A 21,979-nucleotide genomic window follows, 5' to 3' on the forward strand; every position below is an offset into this window, starting at 1 on the left:
GTGTGCTACCAGGATATTTGAAGTGTGAAGCATTAAATATAAAAAAATAAATAAATAAATAAAATCATAAACCATTATGCACTGTAGATCAATTAACAGTGGTAAAGAAGAGTATATGTATATGTGTATCAGCAAATGTATACACACTCACCTACATACATACATACATCAAGAGACCACAGAGAATACAGACTAAGAGAAGGAAAGAGTGTGAGAAGACAGATGGCTAAATTTATTTTGTGTATCACTAGTAACTTTGCAAAAATATTTGTGACTGATGGGCAGCATTTTTCATTGTGAGAAATAAATATTTCACAATAAACTTTGACAGAGAAAAATATATTTTGTATAGAATAATTTCTCACAGTTCCAGACTGATATAAATTAATATGTAAAACCACCAAGAAACAAGTGATTGGTCTTCATATTTTCATGAAAACAATATGCAGCTTAAAGTTGTCATTTTATGAATATTTTGCAAAACAGTACTGCTTCACAGTTCTGTGGGGGAAGTGAGAAAAAGCCCAAGATGTGGGGTTTAAAATTTAGCAAACATTCTTCAATCAAACAAAATAAATGCTTTCCAGGAAGAATATCAAGTAATAAATCACAATCATTCCAAGTACTTATTGTTTTTATTATTTATAATAGCACAAGTATCAGCTTTTAGCAACAGAGCAACCTCTCAGTGATATCGTAAGCCGCTTAAAAAGCCTCCTTCAATTTCCAACTAAAATGTAAATATAGAAAATAGCAACATTAATAGACCCTGTCTAGTCTCTGAACTTTAAACTTCCCAGAACAAACCATGAGATCATTCTAATAATTTTAGAAATGACATGTCAGAAGCCTAACTCAAATCCCATTTGTTGTTCTGTCCATTAAGTTAGTGGGCTATCAGGGATGATAGCCAATACAATAAAGTAATGATTGCCAACACAATAAAGTAATAGTTCTTTGAGAGAGTCACTTTTTACTCAGCACTCAGTCTCCTTAGCTATGCACATGGATAACTGCTGGTAATGTAGAATGGACACTCTATTGAGCCAAGAGGCTTGCTTGGTAAATGATTCCTTTTGCAACTTAAGCAAATAACTTCATTATTTTATTTTGTAATGTTCCCATCTTTAAATTGAGGGTACGAGACTAGGTCTATTAAAGCAAACAGATTCCTCCTTTTGTACCAACTTGTTTTACTGGTGATGACTGCTGGGCATGAAGAAGGATGCTTTGTGCTCAGTGAGAAGGACCACTTTGATCAATTAGCAATGCCTTCCATGGGCAAGCTGCAGTAGAAATGTTGTTTATCTGACATATCTGGGCTAGATCATTGTTAGCTGCCCTTTGAACTCAAACATTTGGTAAAATGAGGAATAGTAATGAACTAATCTATAACAATAGGACATAAAGAGAACTGAAACTGAGTGAGTTTTTAATCCATCAAATTAGAAACTTACAGTGGGTACTACCTAGGGTCTCTGAAAAGTAAAACATTCTGTTTCTAGGTAAAAAATATTTTAATATATTTCTTTACTGCTATTTAGAGATTATTATAATGAAGACTGATTACTATAATGACAAATGGTTAGTAGCATTTGGATTCCAAACACATAGATATACATGTAGATACACAAAGCAATGAGTGTCTGAGACTCTCTGCAGTATTGCTCATAATACTGCTCACCCAGTTACCATTTAGGGCTCACATAAGGAGGCGAGATGGGGTGATCTGGAACTGGTCTCCTTCCTGGAGAGAAAGCTAAGGTAGAATGACAGCTACACAAATCATACAAAAAAATTGACCCCCAGGATCTCATTAGATCTTTCCAGAGTATGCTATTGAGCAAGTTTCCAGGGCCAAAGACAGGACAATGTTCCACTAAAAAGTTCTTCTACTATTCGCAAACATATCATGAAAGAAACCACATTTTAGCCTTGGGTACCGGCATCCCTAAAGTTTCACATCCAGGGTGCCCTCCTTCAAAGACAGTCCATATATAACATAAGAAAGGTGATAAATATTATCCAGAACCTCACAACACAGATTTACAGGTTGGAAGGAAAACAGTTTTTAGCTAAAGTAGTTCACATTTTTGTCAGGAATGTAGGACTAGATGTAAATTGATAGTGAAAAAAATATGTAAAGCGTAAAGTATAAAGTCCAAAGAAGCTTTGAATAATGAAAAGAAAGTTATAAATTCAATTGGAAAAAATACTGAGCACCACAAAACTATAAAGGGTTGCAGGCTTCACCTCACAAGGCAGCCTTTGCATCTGAAAATATCAGCAGTCTAACATGCTGCAAAACATTCCACAACGTTTAAAGTAGCATACTGTATGGCTGCACTGCTTCTAACTGTCATGGCAAATGATGATTAGTGTTCAGTCCACGAATTCTATTAATGGTATACAGAGAAAAGATTACAGAGAAAGACAACAGCTAGAAAAAACTTATTTTTTTTTTTGGTTAAATAAAAATGTTATCTGTCTAGAAAGGAACTTATGATTGGATATTTTTGACTAAGAAAATAAGGAAGATTGATAAAAACTTAGAGTATGTTGTTTTTGCAAAAGAGACTTTATAAGTTTGCCAAATTGAGCCTCATCCAAGAAATACTAATTGAGTTTAAAAGGATTTTCCCTAGTGAGTTGAAATCACTAATTCACTGAGAAACTCCAGAATGCTCTGTTGCACCATAGTGGCCATATTTGGACAACATGTAAGGCACCTTGGACATCAGGTGTAGTATATGATATTTTAACTGAACCTTAGATACTTTAAAATACAACAAACCTACACTTCTTAAATATAAGTAGACATATCTTCAAGTTGTAGTTAGGTAATTTCAAAGATTATCTGTTTGATATTTTCCTTGGTACTATTATTAATTCAAGTCTCTCACTTAAATTTCAGATCAGGAGAAAAATCATAACTTTAAAAACATTTGTACTTTTTAAATAACATGATGTTATATATTACTAAAAGTTTATAGCTTGTAAAGAACTTATATAAATCAATAACAAAAAGACAAATAACCCACTTTAAAAATGGTTAAAGGACTTGAACAGACATTTATTGAAAGAAGATAAATAAATGGCCAACAAGTACATGAAAAAAATTTTCAACATAATTAGTCATTAGAGAAATGCAAATCAAAACTATCAGATATTACTTCACACACACTAAAATTATAAGAATTTTAAAATCCCCACACATACAAAAATAAAAAATAAAGACTACTGGTAATAGAGTGGAGAAGAAATGTAACCCTCATACATAGCTGGTGGGAATGTAAACTGGTGCAGCCAATTTGGAAAACAGTTTGATGATGCTTCAAAAAGGTAAACATAGGATTACCATATAAGCCAGTAATTCTATTCCTAGGTACGTATACCCTGAAACTAAAAATAGGTACTCAAGCAAATACATGCACATGAATGTTCATAGCAGCACTATTTATAATAGTCAGAACATGAAAAAAAGAAACAAATATCTGTCGATGGATAAATGGAGAAACAAAATGTGATATATACATAATACAATATTATTCAGCCATAAGAAGAAGTACTGATTCATGCTACAGTGTGGATGTATCTCAAAAACATTATACTAAGTGAAAGAATCCAGACATAATGGGTCACATAACATATAACTCCAACTATATGAGATTTCTAGAATAGGTAAATTCAGAGACAAAAAGCAGATGGGTAGTTGCCAAGAGCAAGGGGAAAGGGAGAACAGGAAATAACTGCTTAATGGGTACAGTTTTCTTTTGGTGTGGTGAAAACACTTTGTAACTTGATATAGGTGGTGGTTGTACAACACTGTCAATGCATTAAATGCCAGCAAATTTATACATTGTACATTTATAAATGATTACTTTTATGTTATGTGAATTTCACTTCAATTTTTTTTAAGTTAATACAAATTTTCATAAAGTTCCCAAGACTGCTGATGATACCATCCACTAAAAAAATGAGGGGTCATGACAAATGAGTGAAAATGTTAAAAGGAAATATTACCCACCAGCCAAATATAGGGCAATTTAAGAATCACAATAAATAATGATACTAATAGCTTACAACTCACTGTTGGGAAAAAATCCATTAGTCCTTACTGGCACTAAACAAGAAGGGAGAAGAGAAAGCTCTTCCTTACAACGGAACGGAATTCCAACTAGTAAACACAAAAGGAATGACAGAGTTAGAAACAATCATTTTACAACATCATAATAGTACTTGATTCAGGCAAGAATCATTGGTGACTGCAAAACTATTTCATAAAAGTTGATGAGGAATATAATATATATACAAAATACTTAATACCAGAAAAAGTTCACCCTACAGTGGAGAAACCTGGCAGATACTATGTTTGCTAAAGAGATCACAGTTGATGTCACCGAATCTGGGGCAAACTGGTATCTTGTGCCTTTTGATATGATGAACTTAATGCAGTGTAAACTGCATTATTCTCAAAATGCGTAACCTCAATCCATGCATGAGGAAATATCAGAAAACCCCAAAAATAAAAGACATTCCACAAAACTCAAAAAAAAAAAAAGTCAGCAAGACAAAAGACAAATAAAAGCTGAAAACTGTCAGATAAAAGCAGTCTAGGCTGGGTGCAGTGGCTCACACCATAATCCCAGCACTTTGGGAGGCCGAGACAGGCGGATCACGAGGTCAGGAGATTGAGACCACCCTGATTAACACAGTGAAACCCCATCTCTACTAAAAATACAAAAAATCAGCCGGGCGAGGTGGTAGGCATCTGTAGTCTCAGCTACTCGGGAGGCTGAGGCAGGAGAATAGCGTGAACCCAGAAGGCGGAGCAGTGGAGCTTGCAGCGAGCCAAGATTGTACCACTGCATTCCAGCCTGGGTGACAGAGCAAGACTGTCTCCAAAAAAAAAAAAAGGAGTCTAAAGAGACATGACATCTGACAGTAATGCATGATCCTGGATTAGATCACTGGTAAAGGCAAAGACATGGCTATAAGGAACATTCTAGGAATAACTGGTGAAATTTGAATATGGAATATATATTAGATAATAGCACTGTACTGATGTTAAATATACTGAATTTGATAATTGTACTGTGGTTATGTAAGAGAAAAACTTCTAGAAAGGATTTCGGTTTAAAGGGTCATTATATCTGCAATGTACTTTCAAATAAGTCAACAAAAATGATGGTCATAAAAATGACAATGAGTGTATATATACACATAAACACACTCATATACAGCCATATAGCTATATGTGTGTGGTGGGGGAGACAGAGAGAGGAGGAGAGAGAGCAAGAGTGAGAGTGGGTGTGAAAGACAGAGAAAGTAAATAAATGTACCAAAATGTTATAAATTGCTGAATATTTGGGGATTCATTGTGCTATTCTTGCATATTTTTTACAAGTTTAAATTTTTTCCAAAATTGAAAGTTAAAAATTTAAAAAGTAGTATCCCTGAGATCGTTTTTTTCATTCAAGCCTGCATGCTTGTACAGATCTGAGACTATGTTCTCAGCCATATTCTCTCTTGCTGGCCATTTTCCTCTTAGAAACATGGCAAACAGAAATGAGAAATCCCATTTGCTTATCAAGTCTACCTGCTTGCCAGTGCCAGATTATTCCCTGTGGCATCATTTTTACTTCAATTTTGAGTCCATTTTTAGGAGTCTCAAATGTGTGGGATTCCACCATTTCCCTTGAGAGGCATCTTCTGTTAACTCTCTTTTCCTGAAATAGAGATCACCCTTAAATGTTTCCTTAGTTGTGTTACCAGTTTTGTAGCAGAACTCTGCCACTCAGGAAGATACTACTTATTTCTAATGGTCTGTACACTAATGTTCTTTAATTATTAACCTTTGTCTTTGTTGTAGGGAAATTTGAGAAATGTTGTATTTGGGATAAATTGTTGCATATAAGTATGCATGTGTTATTGGTCAGTCTTCTGTTCCTCTCTATCCCTTGGTCTGTCCACAGAACCCAGGACAATGTCCAAGCTCTAATATCTGACCATTCAAATGGAAATCACTTTTGCATAGATAACACTTGCTGGACTCTGCTTTGTTACCCAGTAATTTTGACTATTGAACTACAGGCTCACAAAACATCAAAGCTGGAAGGGACACCAGAGACAACCAGGTTTATACCCTCATTTTATAAATAAATAAGGTCCAGACAGGTTAAATGACCTACCCAAACTAATACATTAAATTGAAGTCAGAGCAAAAATAAGAAACCTAGTTTATTTACTTCCTGACCTGACTGTCATCTTTCCACCTACCATGATGACTCATCGACTGTCATTTAGCTGATTATCACTTTGTGTTTGAGAGAATTTATAGAATACTAATTTGCTTTTCATAAACACCACACTTGCAATAAACTTTTAAAGCAAGATTTATTTCTAGCAATGCTGAAAAAGCCTTCTTTCTTAAGGTTCGGAGCAAAACCCAGTTAATCTTGGTCCTATGTAAAACACATGGGCACATGATGCATATCTTTAGTCTTCTCATTTTTGGACATATTTCTGCCTAAATACTCGTTTCTCTGCCAACTAACTAGAATTCTCTGAACAATATTTAGATCACTTTGGAAAAGGGAAGTTGGCTCACAGAGTTTTCATCTACACAGACACGGCTGGAAACCAAAATTCTAATGTTCTTCCTAATGGGGCTTGATCACAATAGAAAAGGGTGACAGAGTCCCAATTTTTCTTCGAATGCCTTTTTAACTTCCACATTCCAATACCTGTTTTTCCTTTCATTTCTGGTTTTGGCCAAGATTGCAATCGCGTATTTGGTTTTAGCAATAAGGATAGTTTTGCAGTACTTTTGGCTACGATCAAAAAACAGAAATGCGGAAAATATCAAGAGAAAATATATTTGTACGTAGAATCTTTAAGAACAAAGAAATTTGAGAGACTTTAGCAACGTGCAAGTGACTGATAAGAACCATTCAACACAATGACAGAGATCAAAGGCTAATCAGCGTGGACGGAGAAGATCATGGGAAGCAAGAAAGTGGAGAGAAGGGCTATGAGGCAATGGGGTTCAAGAACTGTGATTGTAATGGAAGCAAAAAAATTTGGCTGTTATATTTTAAATAGCTTGTTTTCAGACTCTTTTTTTTTTTTTTTGAGATGGAATCTCTCTCTGTCACCCAGGCTGGAGTACAGTGGCACAATCTCAGGTCACTGCAACCTCCACCTCCCGGGTTCAAGTGATTCTTGATTCTCCTGTCTCAGCCTCCTGAGAAGCTGGGACCACAGGCATGCACAACCATGCACTGCTAATTTTTTGTGTTTTTAGTAGAGATGGGGTTTCACCATGTTGGCCAGGCTGGTCTCGAACTCCTGAACTCAACTGATCCAACCGCCTTGGCCTCCCAAAGTACTGGGATTACAGGTGTGAGCCACTGCACCTGACCTTGTTTACAGACACTTAAAAGTTTTATTTATATCTATCATAAATGAATATTAGTAGTTGCCTAATCTGATAGTGAATATTCTGCTTTCATAATACTCGAAATTGCAGGAACATTAAGAACAGTCCCTCCTTTCTTCTTGAGAATGTTTTTTCTCTGAGCCTCCATAACACTAGGCTCTTCTGGCTTTCTTTTTGCTGGTTGCTCTTTCTCACTGTCCTCTGCTGGCTTTTCCATTTTTATTTCACATTAGATAATAGAGTGCCCGAGGTCAGACTCTCAGGACTTCTTGTCTCTGTGTACACTTTTTCCCCATGTTGTTGCATCTAAAGATAGACATGCTGATGACTTCTAAATTTACACCTTAAACTCCGATCTCTCCTCTGAGCTCCATGCTTTTATATTTTAAATGTGATGTGTCCATTATTTCGCTAAAAGGTAGCCCAGGCTTAACTCACTATTCTGAACTATTAGAAAAAAACATAATGTTTTACTTTTGTTTACAGCCAATTTAATTGTTCACCTCTTCCTTCCACTTGCCAGCTACCAGAAAATCAAATGAGCTAAATATCTTATCTAGTTAAAATTTGGTCTAGTCTAATAGTTTCATAGATCCTTCCAATAATACTTCATTTCTCTCTAGGAAAAAAAAGTTTGGTTCTTCAAATAGCCCCCCTCATGATATTGGTGGGGAGGAGTCCATTAGCCTTCATGATGATCCTGTATGTGTGCTAGCTCTTTGCTACTCAAAGTGTGATCTGTGGACCAGCACCACCAATGTCTCCTGGCAGGCTGTTGGAGACGCAGGCTAAACTCCAGCCCTACTGAATCAGAATCTGCATTTTAACAAAATCCTTAGGTGATTCATAAGTCTGAGAAGCACTGAAGATCTGATATCTATTCAATGTGCCCCTGAGTACTACTTGCACTGCTGACATTGAAAGCTGTGATCTATGGTTGGTAACATTTTTGTGGAGGTTTGGATGGTTGATTGCCTTAATGTGGGGATTTTTTGTTTTTCGGCCCCATTGGTTTGCTGAGAACCTGATAGTTCTTTGTAGCTGAATCAGCCTCACCTCAGCCTCCACTAGCAGCAACCTCCTGAATGACTCATTTGTCTTCCATTCAGTCTGTAGCTCAGGAATCAGCCCAGCCTCTGCTGTTGGGACCCTTTGTCCATTAGCCTTCTGTCTCTCAACCCAGCATCTGTGGTTCAGAAAAGCTAAATCATAGGGAATCCCTCTGTCCACATAATAGTGTGGTCAATTTGCTGTGGCACAGTATAAAAGTGATGGGAGAACAAAGAGGTGATATTTTACCAGAGATGGGGGCAATGATGTTATTGTTTACTTAATGCACCTACCCATCTCCAAGCTAAAGCCACAAGGGTACGCCAGAATACACCTCTCTAACTACCTTACTCTCATCTCTCTCCTCTGTTTTCTCCCTAAAAATCCTCAGGGCAAAATAAAAGGCTTTTACTTTCCTTCTACTATGTTTTATTTTTCTTCTTTCTGACTCTAGCTAGACCTTAATAGTGAATGAGGTCTCTCCTCCAACTAGGGAAAAATTGCATGAGCTGAGTCTCAGGCTCAGGTGGAATCAGGAAAATCTTATCTCAAGATGAAAGCCTGGCTTGCTGTATTTGGTCCAGAAATTCACACCTTAAGGCCTTTGTATTAGTTGCTTCTTCTGCTGGTTGCATAGTTATATTTTTGCAAAACAAAGCTGCATCTTATACTGACTACTTCTTGGAATTTCTTGTTACAAATTTGAATCTCCATTCAGGGAAATAAATGACTAGGGCTGATGAGGGCAAAGTTTTTTGTTTGGTTGGTTTTTTTGTTTTACATGGTTAAGCAACAGATAAAAGCATTTTAAGCATTTTAAAACATTACCCTTACATTACATGAGAAAGAGAGAATTCTGTTTGGGGATGAGGGCAACTTGCTCATCTCTCGGAATCCCACCTCTCACTTTATAGCACCATTATCCACATAGCAGCACCACTGTGTACTATGATGTAGAAGTCTGACTTAAATCCTCTTTTGTCATATCCCTTACACACAATCCATTAACAGTCTTTTTAGGTCTGGGTTTAAAATATCTCTGGAATACTATCATCTCTCAACATCTCTTCAGCTATCAGGGAAGTCCAGTATTCAGCATCTGTTGCTCCCCTTAACTCCTACCTGCCTCTAACCAATTCTCCATGTAGCAGCCTAGTGAGTTTTGAAACAGTGAGTACAAATTTTAAGTGTACTAATATCTCCACCCTACTTAAAACTGTCTAATGGCTGCCCATTACAATTAAAATATAATTCCTTTCCATGGTTCGCAAGACTATAGGAGATCTCATCCCTGGTCACCATTCAGGCCTCGCGTCCTAACACTTCCTCTTTGTTCATTACTCATGCACACTGGCCTTTTTCTGTCCCTAGGATATGCCAAGGACCTTTGTGCACACTGTTCTTCTGCCCGTTATACTTTGCCTTTGTTTGTTGGACTGACTCTTCTTTCAACATTCATGTATGTGCTCAAATGTTACCTTCTAAGGCTGAACCTCTTTAATACTGCATGTTAATAATCCCTCTTTGTTATTCACTATAATATTACTCTGTTTTAATTTTTTAATGATATTTACTAATGTCTGGAATCATTATTTACTTGCACGTTGATCGTTGCCTATTTATCGTCTACCTCTTACATCACCCCAAGTAACATTTCTGAAAACAGTGACTTTATTTTTCACCTTTATATCCCAAGCATCTAGGACAAAACCTGGACAGGTGTTCAAATATATTTCCTGAAGGAATGAATGAAAAAATAAATGCTGGCAAGGGCATGATAGAAATGAGACTCATACTTGCTGTGTGAACTTGGTATGCGCTTTCAGGAAAGCAATCTGTATAATATATCAGGAGTCCTGGAATGCCTCAATCTTTTGGTCTAGAAAGTCACTTAAAGCAATCCGGTCCACTGATTATTGCTACTGCGTTATCTGCATTATTCACAATATAGAACATTTTTAAAAACTAGGAAACAAACGTCCAATATTTGGAGAATGGAGTATCTATATAGTATTAATATGGGCACTAAAATAATAAAGATTATTTTTATGACATAATTTTTAAAATATGGAATATTTTCTACTATGCAAGGGCAAAAAAAAGTACCAAAGCAAAGTATACCAAAGTGGTATATACAATATATCCTTTGATGTGCAAATGCTTTCTTCCCCATTTCTTTATCCTTTTTGAGTTTTCAAAATTTTTTACAATAAAGCTGTGGTATTTTTTATTTTTATTTATTTATTTAAGATGGAATCTTGCTCTGTCACCCAGCCTGAAGTGCAATGGCACGATCTCAGCTCACTGCAACCTCCACCTACCAGGTTTAAGTGATTCTCCTGCCTCAGCCTCTGGGTAGCTGGGACTGCAGGCATGCAACACCACACATGGCTAATTCTTCTATTTTTAGTAGAGACGGGGTTTCACCATGTTGGCCAGGCTGGTCTCGAACTCCTGACCTGAGGTGATCCACCTGCCTTGACCTCCCAAAGTGCTGGGATTACACTGTGGTATTTTTTAAATAAACATTTTAAAAGCCAACATTAATTTAGTTAAATAACATAGAAGGAATCAAAATCTATACATGTTTCATTGAATTCAATATGACATTAATTTTTTTCTAAATTCACTAAATCTAATACTATACAAATTGGCATTTACTTATATTTAAGTTCACTATATTTTAATCATTCTTAGAATTTTATCTACCCTAGGAAGATAAGTTTTTCACCTGGGCCTTAAGACAATGTCCCAAATCGCACATGAGGTACTGCATAATTCAAAGCACATGTATGCTTGCATATGCATAGTAAAGACCATAACATTTTTAAATTAGTAAATGAGCTCCTAACTTTATGATTATACATATATACTGATAATTTGGATAATAACTAAAGTCTCCATTTGTCTTCAAATTATAATCTCCTATGGTTTGAATGTGTCCCCAAACTTCATGTGTTGAAAGCTTGATCCCCAAATTCATATACTGATGGCACTTGGAGGTGGGGCCTTTTGGAGGCAATTTGGTTTAGATAAAGTCATTAGAGCTGAGCTCCCATAATGAGACTGGTAGCTTTATAAGAAGAGAAAGAGAGACCTGAGCAGGCATGCTCTTGCTCTTTTACCATGTGATGCCCTCTGCCATGTGTGATGTCATAAGGTCCTTATTAGATGCAGCCCCTTACCTTGAACTTCGCAGCCTCCAGAACTACAAAAAAAAAAATGTCATTTCTTTATAAATTACCCAGTCTATGGTATTCTGTTATAGCAACAGAAAATGGACTAAGACATAATTTCTTTGTTCTATGAACAAATTTAAGTCTTCTAAACAGTACTTACTTCTCCAAATAAAATGATGCTTGGTGTTAATTGAAATGTAGGACTGTTACAGTGGACTGCAGATCTTATTGCTGCAGGCAGAAACAGAATTATAATGAATATCTCATGTTCTGTGGTACTTGGAGGCATTTTGAAAACTCTTCCATTAAGAGAATAAAATACAAACATAACCACTGTACTTGAAAGAAAACAAGGGCTGTTAGATTTGACTCAATCCTTTCAATGCAATTTTATCACATATATATATGTAAACATACACACACACGTATATACTTATATACACATGTATATTCTTATATACATAAATATATGTATATTCTTATATACATGTGTGTATTATATATTATGTGTGTATAATATATAATATGTGTGTATAATATATATTACATATGTGTGTATGTATACACACAGAATATTTCAAAAAAGATTATAAGTGATTGAAAGGACATGGAAAAATTAGACTTTTTAGCTAATTGTCTAAGACAGTTAAACATTTGCTGTTTCCATCATTCTACACTCAATTAAGCCAGGCTAAGGATCATCTTATAAATGCTGACTTTGTTGTATTTTTCTCATATCAAACAATTCAGTTCAATCTCTTCTTACTGAATGCTTACTATACGCTAGGCATTGTGCTGAGGACCAGGAATACAAAGATGCAGACATCCTGTTCACTGCCAAATTTTGAAAAGGGACCAAATATATATCCATTTTACAAACAGAAACTTCATAGTAAGTTTCAGTATCAGAATTTCTTGTCAGCAGCCATGATATCTAAACTGCTAAATATATACCCTAAGTAAATATTCTATAAGCACATCAGATCAGAAACAGCTGGCAGCTTCAGGCTGTTCATTTCAAAATGAATTGAAGACCTGTAATCAGACTGGTGAGGATATTATTGATAGGATAAGTATTTGTGTACTTTCATATGAATAAACTTTATTCTTTCATGCTTTCAAATTTAGGGCCTTTTTAGTGGTGTTGGGATGCCCCATTAAATGCTAGAAAACTATTTAGTTTATCCTTAGTCAATTCTACTGAATTTGGTATCTCTTAAATTTGGTTGAGGAAGAAATCTGCAAAAGACAATTACTTGAAATATATGTTTATTAAAAATGCGAGACTGCCAATATATTTAAGGAAAAAAGAAAATGTAAAAACAAACAAACGAAAGACTTTCTTCTGACAATGCTGTGTTAGTGTTTCACATTTATAATTTTTTAGTATTAATCTGTAAGAATCCATGAAAGAAATAAACTTGTACTTGCTTATTGTGCCTGTTTCTAGATTTTAGACATGCTAGCACCTCTTTGTAACAGTGGTCTTCCAAAGAGAGACTTGACCAACCTGTGCACAGAGGGAGTGTCCTTAGTGCAGTGCTAAAGCTCTGGGCTATGAGTCCAAAGATCTCATTCATTCATAGACTCTTGTGCAGGCAAGACACTAACTGCTATGACAGTCAGCAAAAAGTAAAACAACAAGTAATCTATACATATTTATTAATTTCTGCATTTGTGGATTAACTGTGTTGATACATCTCTCGTTTGCTGAAAGGATTAAAGTAGCTCAACACAGAGGTAAGAATGACTTCCTCCCGTGACTTTCTATATGGGTGTAGAGGTGGCAACCTCTGACTAGGTGTCTGCATAGCAAATTGTATACTTTTAAAATAACGTCATTGACCATATCAAAAACAGGGAGAGGGATGATAAAGAATATACTGTAATGAAAGTCCCGCAAACCCTACTTTCCAGAGTGAGGAAGAAAGAATGATTGCCTGATATTTTAAGTAGGAGCTGCTTTCTTTGCTGTAGGTTGGCAGAAGCTGGAGAGTGGAGCAGGAGTCTCCTAGAAGCAGTGTTTTCTCACTCCAAATCTGAATTGGATGCTCATTAATGAGCACCAAGCCCCAGTTTGCAGTAGCCATTCTGAATTTAACAGTAACCATTTGGAGGCTACAAATCCTGAGGTCTGACTCTGAACATGTGTTTGTTTATTGGCACAGGGATAGCACTACACCATTTAGTTATAAAGCACAACGGAGCAAATCTACATTAATATGAGAATCCATATTTTGTCCTTCTTTTGTTATATGTCACACTTCTCAGTGAGACCCTAACAAGAGCAGGAATTAAGAATAGGTCAGAAGAACATCTGCTTTTCTTATTTTGATTACGTGGGCAAGCAAAGGAATTTGCTTTTATAACACCAAAATAACTTGGAATGCGGCAAAAATAAACGCACCTTCTGTCTCATGGAATGTTATTACAGTACAACGCTTTGTGAATGCTTGTTGGCATTTTCAAGCATTTTTTGTTCTCCTCATTTCTTTCTCAGCTCCATAATGCAATCCTCATGGTTTGAGCACTAGACTTCAAATGAGACATCTATTCAGAGAGTGTTCAGACAAAACGAGTGGTTTCCTTAGTAATGGGAACTATGTGAAAGCCTTCAGCACAGCCCCTTCAGACAGCCAGGCTTCTCCCAGGCTTGTGGTTCACACATAGGCTCTCAGTGAGCATTATACAGCTGGGGAGCACCCCCAAAGTCTAAACTGACCAAAGCACTGAATATTCATTGCATTTCTAATCAAATGTACCCTTTATAAAAGGTTAAAGATGTAAGAAGTGCTCTTAATGGCGAGGGTTAATTTGCTCATTTTCTGCATCATGTCTATGGAATGGAAAGAAAGATAAGTGATTTTGCCAAAAAAAAAAAAAAATGACACGTGTTGCTCTTTTGTTTGATTGTATTTTACATTTCCTTACCTTAAAAACCTAAGCCTGTCCTATTCTTGTTCCTTCTATGCCTAAAGACTACTACTTCTGATTTTCCAGTTTTCTGCATAACAATCATCTTCAATAAAGCTTTGAAACTCTGCTATTAAAACAGGGTGCAAATATTGCCTTTCATAGTCTCAAATATATTTAAAATATAGTAAAGTAGTTTCATGTATACCAATGTTGAAGTTTTATGTATGTGTATCAATCCATTTTGTTATTTAGTTTCAGGACGACACAATAATTAGAAAAAGAGCTGGTTTCTCTGGGTAATACAATTGTCATTCATCTTAAATATTGACTCTTAAAGGCAGACAAATAACAACAACTATCCAAAATAAAAACCAACATGAAAATAATAAAAAATTATCTCAGCTGATATAATGTTTGCCTTTGAGGAATAATGATTTATAGATACCTTCACACTATGTTAATCATCCAATTAGGAGAATAAAAATATTGTCAAACATTTTGGGGTTGAAAAACATGAGGTATAGCTAAATTGTTAGTCTTCTACCATGAATATTTTTTGTCAATCTGGTTACACATAAGCAAACACAGGAAGCAAAAGTTAAGCTATAAAACCCACAAAGGAGAGGAGAACGAGGGCCTCAAAAGATCACTGAAGAGAAGAAAATACAGTTTTAAGACTGCTGGCTTTGAAGCCTGACTTGCATTCTAGCTTTCCTTCTTCACTAGCGTGATAACTGTAGAAGTTCACCAACCCCAGTTTCCTCTTCTGTGAAAAGGGGAAAGTCCCTGACTGCCTCACGGTACTGTAAGAATGAAACCATATGTGTGCAGGGTCTACCAAGTTTCAGTGTCTTGCATCGAGTTAAACTCAACAAATCCTATTTAATATTATTCTAGGTACTTTAATTTCAGCATACATAATTTCTGCATGTGTACAGCTATGCATATTTTAAAATCTGATCTATTTCATTGTGGTTTGTGGATAGCTCAAGGAAAATCATTTCTATTTTCTGAATAATACCAATAATAAATATAACAACAAAAATACTAAATTTGCTGTCAAGAAATAATTGAACTGAGGAATGAAGAGTGAACAGTAAGAAGCAGTCTTGCTAAACACAAGTGTGAGCCTGACTGTGTTGTGGAGGAAGGGAAGAATGGACTAGAAGGTATGAGATTGGAAGCAAGAAAGATGAACTAGAAAAGATGAGACTGGAAGCAGGGAAGTTAGGAGAAATTGCAGCAGCCAAGGTAAGAGACGATGAACATCTAGCAGACAGAGAAGATAATTTAAGAAAACTTCAGAGTAAAATCAAGTTGTATATGGTGAAATGCAAGATATGAGGCACAAGATCCAAAGTTCCTGCAATTCTCTAGGTAACGAGGCAGCAGCAGAAATAAAATTTAAAAAAAAAAAAAAAAGAAAGGAAAAAAGAAGAAAGCCAGTTTAGGGGAGCGCTTAAGAGGTCAGCTTTAGACACGTAGAGTACAGAGTACCTGGGGATCACGCAAGTAGAGACATTTATCAGACAATTGGAGGGAAGGATTGATAGGTAGAAAGATAGATAGACGGATGGATGGATGGATGCACGGATAAAGAGACTGATTAATTTTACTTGCAAGAGCACTGATATAGGTTTGAAAGTAGTAATTACATAGTAGAAGAGACAATATTATCTAAGAGAGCACATAAAGAACAGTAGGCAAAAGAACAAGCCTAGGATAAATACTTAAGAGGTAGACGAACCCACAATGACAAGAGACAGAATGTGCAGACAAGCATGAAGATGACTTAGGAGGCTTTGATGTGCAATAACCAAATTGGGAGGGCACTGGTTGAGGTTCCAAAGCAGAATTTCAGTAACAAGTTTGGATTAGAAATCAGAGAAAAGTCAACTGACAAAGTAGGTAGAAAGTGATGATGTGATTGTAGCAAATATTGATAGCTCTTCTGAGAAACTTAACATGAGGAGAACAGAGAAGGAAAGATAGATGAGGGTTCAGGATTAAAGGGATGATTGTTGTTATTGTAGTATAAGTAACAAGTAAATGTATGGATTTTGTGGAAATATTGCTAGATATTTTTTCACATCGCTAGAAAAGGAGTAAAAGTCAATCCCCTGAGTGAAAAGAATGGAGAGAGACATAGAGAAAAGCCAAGATGAGAGACCTTTTTGGATCTACAGAGAAATATAAGGAGAAACATAGGGAAGAATAAAGGAATCTGAGGAAGAGATAGAGAAAAAAATTTGTCTCATTGATTCCTGACATGTCATCCTTGATTGTGAATTTCTTGGCATAGTGAGATTACTTTTGTTCTTCAAATGATTCGTATCTTTCATTAAAAGTAAGACCTTTGGGTATATACACAGTAATGGGATTGCTGAGTCAAATGGTATTTCTGCCTTTAGGTCTTTGTGGAATCACTGTCTTCCAAAGCAGTTGAACTAATTTACACTCCCAAAAACAGTGTAAAAGTGTTCCTTTTTCTCCACAACCTCGTCAGTAGATTGAAGCTAGTTGATTAGGATATTTAGATGTTAACTAAATTTTTGTGGGTTTGCGTCCCATTAATCTAGTAAGGACTCAGTAAGGTGTTTTTTGACTTTTTTAATAGTAGCCATTCTGACTGATGTGGGATGGTACCACATTGTGGTTTCTATTTCCATTTCTGTAATAACCAGTGATGCTGAGCTATTTTTCACATGATTGTTGGCTGCACATATTTCTTTTTTTGAGAAGTGTCTGTTCATATCCTTTGACCGCTTTTTATAAAGACACATGCACATGTATGTTCACTGCAGCACTATTCACAACAGCAAAGATATGAAACCAACCTAAATGCCCATCAGTGATAGACTGGATAAAGAAAATGTGGTACATAAACACCAAGGAATACTATGCAGCCATTAAAAAAGAACAAGATCATGTCTGTTGTAGGGACATGGATGCAGCTGGAGGCTACCATCCTTAGCAAACTAATGCAGGAACAGAAAACCAAATACCACATGTTCTCACTTATAAGTGGGGGCTAAGTGATGAAAAATCAACAGCCACTGGTGCCTCCTGGAGGGTTAAGAGTGGGAGGAGGGGGAGGATCAGAAAAAACAACTAATGGCTACTAGGGTTAATATGTGAGTGATGAAATAACATGCACAAAACCCCACCCCATGACCCATGTTTACCTTTGTAACAAACCTGCACAAATACCCCTGAACTTAAAATAAAAGTATTTTTAAAAAAGACGTGGACTGGTACTGTGGCTCACGTCTGTAATCCCAGCCATTTGGAAGGCCGAGGTGGAAGGTTCGCTTGAGAGCAGGCTGGGCAGCATAGAGAGACCCCATCTCTACTCAAAGAAAAAAAAAAAAGAAAAAAAGAAAAGAAAAAGAAAAATCAGCAGGATATGGTGGCTTGTGCCTGTGGTCCTAGCTACTCTGGAAGCTGAGGTAGGAGGAACATTTGAGCCCAGGATTTCAAGGTTATTGCAGTGAACTATGATCGTGCCATTGCACGCCAGCCTGGGCAACAGAGCAAGAACTGTCTCAAAAATAAAGAAAAAAAAATAAAATTAAAACAAAACCTATAGGTAAATAAGAATCTCTGTTTTTCTCCAATTCTACTTTCCAAAACTCCTTTGAAAAAGAAAATGAGAACTCTGACCCAACTTGCTTTAGTTCAACATTCTAACAAACAGTCAGTAGTACTACTACTCACCTTACATCATGTTTCTAACTGAATTGAGAACTAATCTGTTATTATAATTAGACCACAAAGGACAAAGTCATTGAAGACCTTCCTAGCACAATGTCAGCCCCTCACCATCAGTGACTCATTCATATGTATTTAGCTTTCTGAGCATATCGACTCATTTTTTCCACTAGGCACTGCATTTCTTCAGAGCTCTACTTCTCAAATCATGACAGCAATAAAAATTCTGTCATCAAACCTGAACAACCACTACTGTATAAAAGCAACCACTGTCTTGTGCATAAAACTCATTCCTTTTTAAAAATAGTATTTTATTTTTGGCATCCCTTGTTGCTGACTCTATTGAATTGGTTGGCTCAGCCATCCATCAAGCATTCATTTATTTTACAAGTGAATATTGAGTACCTTGTGCAGTAGAAAGAGCTTTGGCTCTGTAAGCAGACAGAACTGAGTTCAAATTTTAGCCTCATTATTTAATAGTTTTGGGACATTGGGCAAGTAAGCTAGCTTCTTTCAGCCAATGTTTCTACACTGCCAATTGAAGGTAAAAATATCTATCTTTGCCGGGCGCGGTGGCTCACGCCTGTAATCTCAGCACTTTGGGAGGCTGTGGCGGGCTGATCATGAGGTCAGGAGATCGAGACCATCGTGGATAACATGGTGAAACCCCATGTCTACTAAAAATACAAAAAAATTGCAGGGCATGGTGGTACGTGCCTATAGTCCCAGCTACCAGGGAGGCTGAGGCAGGAGAATCACTTGAACCCGGAAGGTGTTGGTTGCAGTGAGCCGAGATCGTGCCACTGCACTCCAGCTTGGGCAACAGCGCAAGACTTCATCTTAAAAAAAGAAAAAAAAAAAAAAAAGAAACACTAGAATAGCTATAATTCAACTGGAATAGGTATAATTTACATATCAATCCCAATTTGAATAGAATATTTTTGAAGTTAATATATATAAAATATACAAATATATGTTAGTGCTCGACAGATGTTATTTTATCCATTTTATATGCATTGTGGAGCTTAAAAATGTAATAAGACATATACTCCCTCTAGGAGAATCTTATATGCTAAAAGGGGAAACAGGTAAAATTACAGAAACAATTATAATACCAAAAAAATGGTAAGTAATAAGAGCGATAAAGAGTGCTATTGTGGGTCAAATGAGAGATTATATCTTGTTAAAGGAGGAAAACAATGACCATGATAACAATGACCACTACCATAATAATGCCAGTAATAATGTCAAACATTTGTTCAAGACTACTATTTTTCAGCACTTTTCTAAACCCGGTATACATATTAACTGTTTTAACGTTCATAACAATTCTAGGAGAAAAATGACATGCAGAGATAATACTTTTAAACCAAGATGCACGATGATACTTAACAGAGATGATACTTAACATGATGCTCAGAGTCTCTAGGAAGTGGCAAGGTAAGGATTCAAACCCAGACATTGTGGCTCTACAACCCACATTCTACCAACTGTCCAGGCTACTTTTCTAAGAAAAGCACACAGGTGAATAAAGCCCAGGATTTGATGAAATAGCAATAAACAAGTTAAAAATCCCAACCACTAAGTCAGTGAATATCTACTGTACCCAATATTTTCTTATTTGATGATGAAGGCAAAACTCTTTCAGTATAATTTAAGGGTTGTAATTATTCATTTATATTTTAAAACCATTTCAATACATTTCCATTAAAACTCAGTATTCATCTAGGAAACCCTGTAGACATTTCCTACAATGTAGGTAACATGTACAACCATGTAATACTGTGGTTTACAATGTGAAATTTCTCTGAAGCTTTAGTGCCTTCTAAAGGAAGAAACTTAAAAAAAAAATGAAGGGAGAGAAGGAGGGAGAGTAAGAAGAAGGAAGAAAAGAAGGAGAAGAAGGAAAAGAAGAATTAGCAGAGACCTGTCAATCATCCAGTAGATGATAGGGTAATATGGTGGAAAAAACCTGGAATACCTGAGGGGCTCTATCCTGGCTTTAATGTGCCAACTGTGTGCTAAGATTCCATGGTTCTCATTTGATGATCACTCACAATTGTATTAATTCAAAAACCCTAAAATCCTTACTGTATTACAATGTAACGTCTTCATATGGTACTTCATTATATAGATGTGATACCAAAATAAATTTTTCATATATCTTTGGAGAGAGCCACATTTCATATTTACAGTTAAGGACTGAACGCCCTGATAAGTGAAAAAACACCCAAAACACACACTGATTCCATAAAGCTGCTGATGCTCTTGGAACAAGATAGAAATTCCAGTCAAAGAACAGAATCGCCATCCTTTTCATCCAAAGCCAGAGTCATTTTCTCTTTCACATTAAAATCTCATTTCTAGTGCTCCATGATATTAAATTTATAAAAATGAGTATAAAATATTTTAAATTTATCATGTACCTACATTAAAAGCACAATTGCAGGAAGAGCACTCTGATCTCCCACTTTCAAAAGAGTGATCATTTAGTTAAAACAACTTCCTATGAAATAATGTAAGATAACATATAAATGGCTACCTTTAACAATTCTAACTGAATCAAAACTGAAAAGATTTTTTCTTGATTTCCGAAACAGACTGAAATTTAAGATATTAGGTATAACTGCAGTTTCATTTAAAAACCAAGAGAGGAGTTTAATCATGTATCTGACTATCACAACTTACCTTTATTATGGGAGTGCATTATAATTGGTTTGATTACTGGACTTGTCAATTATACAGTCAATACCAATCAATGAAAATTAATCACTTAAGATACCATGGCATAAATAAAAATTCTCTTTTTACAAATAATTATCACAATTTTAAGATTATTCTTCCATATGTGGAAATAAATCCTGCAGATACTGAAATAATTTGGAATATTAAAGAAACTAAGATTTGCTAGATTAAAATTAAGGGGTAAGAAGGATGATTATTACTATTATTAAAAGTACATTAAATTATATGTAAATATACTCTAACACAACATCCCAACACTCAACCATGATCCCTAACATACAGAACTGACTCAGTGCTTTCTGAGTAAATACTAGAGTATCCAGTAAATAATAAAACCTTACAATAATATTCTGAAATAAGTATTAGGTTAAATGAGATGCTACTTTTATCTTGAACTTATTTTGATTCATTTGAATAAATTCTTATAGAAAAAAACATTTGGGAACTGTTTCTAGAAAACTACAGAGTGAAAATATTCAGTATTTAAAGACAAGCCTACTGTTTAAAATTTTTCCTGGTATTATTATTATTATAATAACTGCAAACTATTGCTCTATGTCATGTCAATAAACACTTAAGGAGCAATTAGATGTGAAGGTTTTGTTTTTTTTTTCCTAAGTAAATCTAATAAGTGCCATTTCTCTTTACTCCACTAGAGGGTAGTCTCTCAAAACTGGGGTTGGAGTCATGACTCTAGCCTGCTTTTGACCTGTTGATGTATTAATCCTCATGTTCCATTCTCCTCAACAAGATGTTTCTCTAGTATACTAATTAAGGTTGTAAAACATGCATTTTTAAAACTGCTTTTTGATTTTTCATATATGTTCTTTGAGAAATATGCACTGCTATGTGTTTCTGTGTTTTCCAAATTTCTGGTAATTAATAAAAATGTTTTACATGTATGGCTTATATAGTATATTTTCCTGGGAAATATCCT

The 21,979-nt window shown here is 35.7% G+C and overlaps 1 protein-coding gene across 8 annotated transcripts in view; it reads right to left on the reverse strand.

The window, feature by feature from the left end:
* Positions 1-21,979, reverse strand: part of IMMP2L (inner mitochondrial membrane peptidase subunit 2) — a 1,183,069-nt gene that overhangs the window by 695,121 nt on the left and 465,969 nt on the right. For 2 of the 8 annotated variants that reach the window (XM_063815532.1, XM_054656235.2), the window contains one exon: positions 12,184-19,136. The exons of the other annotated variants lie outside the window; for them this stretch is intronic. In XM_063815532.1, coding sequence (XP_063671602.1) covers positions 19,133-19,136 — 4 coding nt within the window. In that variant the 3' untranslated portion in view covers positions 12,184-19,132. Of the gene's footprint in view, positions 1-12,183; positions 19,137-21,979 lie in introns of those variants that run through there. 8 annotated transcript variants of the gene reach the window in all.

Source organism: Pan troglodytes, chromosome 6 (assembly GCF_028858775.2).
Source record: "Pan troglodytes isolate AG18354 chromosome 6, NHGRI_mPanTro3-v2.0_pri, whole genome shotgun sequence".
Lineage (NCBI taxonomy): Eukaryota > Metazoa > Chordata > Mammalia > Primates > Hominidae > Pan > Pan troglodytes.